This window comes from Atta cephalotes, assembly GCF_000143395.1.
Source record: "Atta cephalotes unplaced genomic scaffold scaffold00006, whole genome shotgun sequence".
Classification (NCBI taxonomy): domain Eukaryota; kingdom Metazoa; phylum Arthropoda; class Insecta; order Hymenoptera; family Formicidae; genus Atta; species Atta cephalotes.
Window position 1 is genome coordinate 2,821,448 of NW_012130070.1, and position 7,196 is coordinate 2,828,643.

Here is a 7,196-nt window from a genome sequence, read left to right on the forward strand (position 1 = left end):
TCTAACACAGGTCGATCCCTCCGTCGAGATATTTATCGCGGTAAGTGGGATCCGGTTAAATGCAACTCGTGATCTGATTTCTGCGGGACCTAAAAGCTTTCCTCGCTCGTCTGACCGGCTCCACGAGGGCTGCGAGCCAGATTCGTAGTGCAGATTTGGCGCCGATGAAAATGGTATTGTCGAAAAAATTTGTTCACGGGATATTCGCGCGCGTGTGCGAACATAATACGCGCTCGAGAAAGCATGTGGGAATATTGCCTCAATGCAACCTTTGAAACGCGACATATTGAAACAAACATATTGCTTTAATTAATTAAACTGATACCAATTTGCCGAGTTTCGATTTTCTCTTTTCTGTTTCATCCTCGAATTTAAAAATAGCGTTATTTAATGAAATGTTACCGACTTATATTGATAACAAATTCAGTCATTAATCTTTTTTAACTACTGTGCGAGAGTAACAATAAAAACCACGGTTGCCACCTTTCTAATTGTTAGTATTCCACTAGAGAACTCTTCTCCCGGAGATCTCGCTATCCTGTCGGATATCGATTGCCACTATCAAAATTGTTTCTGTCTCGCGTTCTTTAAAAGAAAGGTCACTAGATCTGATCCTTCGGCCGGAAATTTCTTTTTAAAACTGAAAATTGACGTATGCACCTAAAAAAGCTCATCAAAATTTTTACGGTTTACCGGAGATATTTTCCGTAAAAACGGAAATTCGTTAAAAAGTCGGAGTCTCCAGCCGAAAATTGGAGAGACAGCAATCGTGATTAAGACATAACTAGAATAGGCTGAGAAATTATATTTGAAATTACACTATGATTTTCAAAAGACACACATTTTGTTATAATAATGAGATAAAGAAAGAATTATTTTTTTCTTTTTCTTGTTTACTAAATACAAATAGATATTGAATAAGTTTAGAAAATTCGTAGTGTGTTAGATCGACGCGTTACGAACTATAAAATTTATGCTATAATTTCGTTAAAAATGAATAAAGTTTAAATTTAAAAAAGGGATTTTAAAACATTTTTTTGGAAAATCATTATGTTTTTTAAGTTTCTCTATGAGTTGGAGGATAATTCCTACATATAGAAAACTATGAACCAGAAAAAACGGAAAATTTTTTTCTTACTTGTGAGTTTGTCATGTAGGTACTTAGTCAAAAAAAATTATTTATTATTAATATATTAAAATTTTCCCTACAAAATCATTATATTAAGTGTTTCTACGATTTTTTGTTACTGAGTTGGTGGATTAAATAAAAAAAAGCATTTTATTGTAACCCTAATTGCACATAATTCTGTTAAAAATAATTGTAATTAAAAAAATAGATTCTTGAAGCTTTGCTCTATCAAATGGTATATTGCCAATTTTTTGAAAAGTATGTAGACATGATACAAATAAAATAGCGGTCTATACGTTTGTACTTTCCAAACTAAGAGATCTATCGAAGAATAGAGAAAGGAGAAAAGACAAAAAAAAGAGAAAAAGAATTCTTACTACTTAGATTGAAACTTTTTTATTTATTTTTTTTTTACATTTTGCAGATTATTCTTCCTTTCTGAAGCCCACGCGTGATAAACACGATCGTAAACGCGTGAATGATGAGCAAACGCAATATCGATACTGTCACCGTTGTGATTCATCCTCGCGCTGAGCGTTGGTTCTTTTTCGCGATCGGTGCAATGCATACATATACAATTTGATTACAATGGTGGCGCATTTTCGGCGACGTGGCTCGGCCACGGTCGCGCGCGAACGAGCACACGCACGCGGGAGTCTTTTAGTCTTTTCTATAACGGAAGAGAAACGCGCGAGCGCGAGCACTCTCTCCGCAACGTATAATTTGCCTCGATTTAGCCGGATCGATTTTGAGTAGCTACTGTTTCGCTACAGGCGGATATCTTTTGTGGCGCGGTTTTGTGGGCGTACACTTCCCCCCGGGCTAAAACGCCAAATGGTAACGACGATACGCGGAATCGAACGTGGAATGGGAAACGGGGATTCGTTTTGTGCGCACGGTTTTCGGCCGGCGCGCCGCTCTCTCTCAAAAAAAAAAAGAAACAATTTCCAACGTGGATCCGCCATTCTGATAACCGGAAAACGTTCACTTCTCGTCTCTTTGTCGCGAAGCTAATTTTGGGAGTTTGCGGAAGGAAATAACGGTAAAACAGAAAAAAAATTCTGCTTGAAAACGCTATAAAATTGTTTTCACCAAAATAAATTCCCGTCTTATCGTACGAGCGATAATATTGAGTGCATCCGCGAATTGGCTCAAGATAGCTTTGATAACTAAATAAGCAATAACGACATTAAATTGTGAAATTGATAAAAATGCCATTAGCATATAATCCCGATAATAATCGCGAATCTACAGACATAATATTTGTTTTTAAACGAGAGAATTTATTTGAACTTGTGACATTTCTATGTGTCGAAATTGTACATTGCACATATGGCGCTATACTATATACATACACAATCATTAATGTAATGCATAATATTATGTAAATATACTAATACTTTGACTGCGGCCAATAAAATAAATGAGGCTCTATTTTAATATATCGTACTAAATTTTAAATATTGTCCATGTAGGAATAATATTTTTGTTTGTTAATTCACCGCGGTAAACAGTTGTTTACAGAAATAAATACTTTGTTATCGGAAAAGTCATTTCAAATGTGTTAAATCATATCAGTTTCTCCAAAAGACTTTCCGCAAAAACTTTAGTAAAGTTTCTGGATTCCCAATGTCACGGATAAACATTGATTTTCATGTGCCAACATGAAAAGTTAAATTCATCAAATTTGCAATTTACATCGGTTTTAATTTTTATGAGGAGAAAGCGAGTCGCTATACGAGCCGAAACGACCGTGACGACGCAAGTATGCGCATAGGAGTGAATCGCAGAGCAGACAAAAGCGCGGCGCGTAAGGTCTCGCGGATCCGCGGGGCATCCAGAAGCGTAGGAGGCTTGGCGTAAGCGGTAAGCTTTACCTCATTTCTGGCAATTACAGGGGATGCCAGAATCCGCCGCAAGAATCAACCCACTCCGGCCGCGTGTGTGTACCATCCACCTCTGTTTAGGTGAACCACCCCTTCGCGGTGCGCGTGTGCGCGCCAACTCGCTTGTCCTGTGTTCGTCCCTTACACGTATACTTACTCGTACAAACGCAGGTACATGGGCGCACACAACAGCGTACTCTCGTGACGTTCACACGTACACCCTTAGTGGGGACGAGACGCGGCGCGGCGCGGCGCGGTGTGGCGTACGGCGTCATAGGAGCCCGTCTACCCTCCTCAACCCCTGCGGCTACCCCCGTCCAGGAGAGAGGGTTACCTCGAAAACCCGTCGGTTGAGTACCACTGATCTCGCCATGTTCCCGGATCCCTGCCGCGATTGGTCGCAAACCCGGCGAACGGCGTCGCCGATTCGTCGAGCCAAGCCACGCCTCCACGCGGTTCGTGCCCGGACCACCTCTTTCACCGGCGAGTAGTCTTCGGTTCGGGAGTAGTTGTGTACAGCTGCAACAAAGGCCACCCTGGTAGACGACGGCCGGCTAGTCCTCGTTGACACGACGCACGCTCAAGAGCTTCGACTTTAACGGGAAAGATTCTACCTAGCATACATCTGCATCTGCTGCGCCTGCGAAAGTTAATGAGCGAGGACCAAGTCGGACGTTCTATCAAGAAATTAGGGAATACCTGTTTCCTCCTGTAAACAGTTTCACTTTTCCTGAGATAAGTAGGCGATCACGGTGGATGCGGACCATTCAAGAAATCATTAAAAGACTCGACTCTTGGACGACAATGTGGTGTTAGTAAACAATAGCAAAATATTTCTCCTTTGAAAACTGACCGATACTGGTGATATATACTTGGGAAAATTTAGATGAAAAATCCGTCTCTTATTATTGTCTGAATGATTAGAAGAGACAGGTCAGTTCTGTGTTGACAGAAAATGTTGATAAAAGTGCCATGATCTATACTATGACTTGTGAAGAGGTGACGTGTGACTACGGAAATTCATTACGAAATTTAATTTCGTATTTTTAATAGGTTTCAATTTTCCGAGAAAGACCAAACATTGGGGTACATCTAGGATTGAATTTGATTCCGCGATTGTTCAAGCCAATGACATGATCTCGTTAATTGATTGACACAGGCTAAACATTCTGACACGACTAGAAAATTTTTAGATCTATAGAGAATTTATAAATCGGATATTTGACGACACCTAAGTTTTATATAAACATTGCCCTGAGACTGACAAACTCAAGTAGTGCGTGATGTTGTCCGAAATGCGCTCCGCAGTGAGGGACACGTGTGCCAAAGAATTTTGTCGTGCGATCGTCGAGCTTTAGTGTATCCATAGAGTCACTCACGAAATCTTTAACCGACGGGGGTGGTGATCCCGACTCGAAGCAATCCCCGGGGAGATTCTGCTGAGCGAATTTCCAACAATGGATTCCCAGCAGCTCGTCGACACAGCTTCGCAGAATAGTCAAGACATCGTTTTACCAAAACCAGCCAGCAGTACACCGCGACACAGCATCGACGCGATCCTCGGATTGGCCAGTCATAAAAGGACTCATCAGGAAATGGAGGACACTAGTCGCGACACGCAGGAAAATACCGGTACCTATTTACTTCTGTAATCTTAGATTTGCTTTTTATTTCTCTAGGCCGCACTAGAATTCTTTCACTTTTGCTAAATATCAACCATGCTTATTTCACTTTAAGTTTCAAAAGTGTATACTATTTCAGTTATAGAAAACAGATCTCTTGTTATATAACATTAGTAATATATTATCGAAGTTGAAGCTCTGCTTTAAATGTTTATTTTTCGCCTTTAAAATTAAAAAATAATTTTTAATAATAGCTTTTAAAATAGCAGCTTTTTCTTTTAGCATTCTGACATTTAATATTTTATAATTTCGCGAAGAATTTGACATACATTAATTAAACTAAAGTATTGATATATTAGAAATGTTTTTGATTTATCATAAATTTAATTTGAGATGACATAATTAGCATAATGTATACATATATCCGTGATACGTTTAGATCTCTCAGCTAATTTAATACAAATATGGAAACCTTTTTCCTTGGCAATTTCTGCCAAAATTCTTATACTAACGCAACGCAAATCTGCAAATGATTTTGTCGTTTTCTCGAGCCGTCGGATTGATTCACGCAAAAGTTACTCCTCAACTTCTTGAGCTTTCCTCTTCGTGAGACATGTAAAATACCGATTTCTAATTACAAAATACCTAATTACAAAACGCTACTGAAATCCGTCACAAATTTTTCGAAATTCATTATAATAATGCAACTTCAATCCACCTCATCCAATTATTATATTGTCTATAATTTTATTAATCGCCATCACATCATTAATCATCTATTCATTATCCTATCCAGTTATTAATTAAAAATTTATTATACAGTTTAAAATTCGTTTATTAATTATTAAATAAATCATCGTTTTTAATTTCTTTTAAATATACAAGATTTTTAAGAAATTATTTAATTTTAGACACGTTTGAGAATTAATGCTTGAAAGTAACGTTTGGTTGAGAGTATATTTGGATATAAACTTGTGGTATCACTGCCCTAAAACGAAAAATCAATAGCGCTTTAATAGCGTAATTGCTAGAAAACCTAACTGAATTTCGACCGACGGCTGCATGAGGTCTGATTATTTTTTCGCATTTACGGACTAATTCGATTAGCAGACTAAACCATTCTGCTGTCCGTCTGTTGAATCTTGCATCCTGCCTGACAGACACGATCAAGCGCCGCGAGTCCGCTTTGCGAGTCCTGTCTGGCAGCTGCGTTACGACTAGTTAATGCGGTTTGATCGAGTTTCAATTAATTATCGCCGGGATTGCATTTGATCGATGTACACGTCCTTTATATTTCGAGAACAAAATTTAAGAAAAATAATTGAGAAGAGCATAATGGAATTAAGGGAGTGATTTGAACATTCAAATATGTAGTGCGATGCAATAATTGTTCAATGATGAAATTAACAGCAATTATCAATTTGTCACAAAGCAATTTCTTTACATTCCGAGGAATAAATTTAAGAAAAATAATTTGAGAAAAACATAATATAGAATGAAGGCACTGATTTGGACGTTCAAATATGTAACGCGAAGCAATAATTATTCAATAATGAAATTAACAGCGATTATCAATTTGTTACAAAGCAATGAAAATTATATAATTATTAGAATATTATTGCAAAACGGTAGTTAATTTTAATATTGAAAAATTATTGTGCCGTTTCATTTAACTAAGCACATATGTGCTACATTTTATCTCATACACAATATGTATAAAAAACTAAAAGAGTTTTCCATTAGAAAGTTTTAACAGTTCTTTTTTTTATGAAATTAAAATGTGTTCGTTAAGTGGCTTTCTAGCAAGAATTAAAAAGAAATATTTATAATTACACGTTCATTTTATCGAGGCAAGATTATAACATTGCACTTACATACGTATACTTTGCGATTGACGAAAATTAATAAATCTAATTAACCCAATGAAATAATATGTAATGGCATAAATAGGTGTAGATTTAGATAATAATTACGCTCGTTGCGTGATTTTTTATCGTACTGATAAAATCAATTTATCGCATACTACTTCTTCACCTTCTCACGAGACATTTATGAGCCGCATTATTTAATTTACGCCGTATTTACTGCATTCACGGTAAAGATTTATTCTAACGACGCAGCAACTTTATTTTTATCACATCGAAATAATTAACATCTATATCATTTTATCGTATGGCCATGATCCATATGTCGATGATTAATGTTTCTGAAGACTTATAGCAGCTACAATATACGTATATTAATCATCGCGATACATAATTAATAATTTGAATATGATCCATAAGCATAGAGAAATCTTATGTAAATATTTTATTCATTATTCTATTTAATATTGATATAATCCTGTTTTACAGAAAGAGAAAAAGAAGACAAGAAAGAAAAAGACAAGATGCGTATCTTTTATTAAATTATAAAATTATAAAATGTTTATTACAAAATTAAACATAAAGATAAAAAGCGTTAACATGAATATAAATTATAGAACAATTATTAAAAGTAGATATGATTAACTAGATATGATTATCTTTCAATAGAATCTTAGTTTCTCTCTCTCCCTCT

General features: G+C 36.5%; 1 protein-coding gene across 1 annotated transcript in view; it reads left to right on the forward strand.

The window, feature by feature from the left end:
• Nucleotides 1-4,472: 4,472 nt before the first annotated feature.
• Nucleotides 4,473-7,196, forward strand: part of LOC105626665 (retinal homeobox protein Rx1-like) — an 83,103-nt gene continuing 80,379 nt past the window's right edge. The window contains exon 1 of the mRNA XM_012207958.1: nucleotides 4,473-4,647. Coding sequence (XP_012063348.1) covers nucleotides 4,473-4,647 — 175 coding nt within the window. The remainder of the gene's footprint in view (nucleotides 4,648-7,196) is intronic.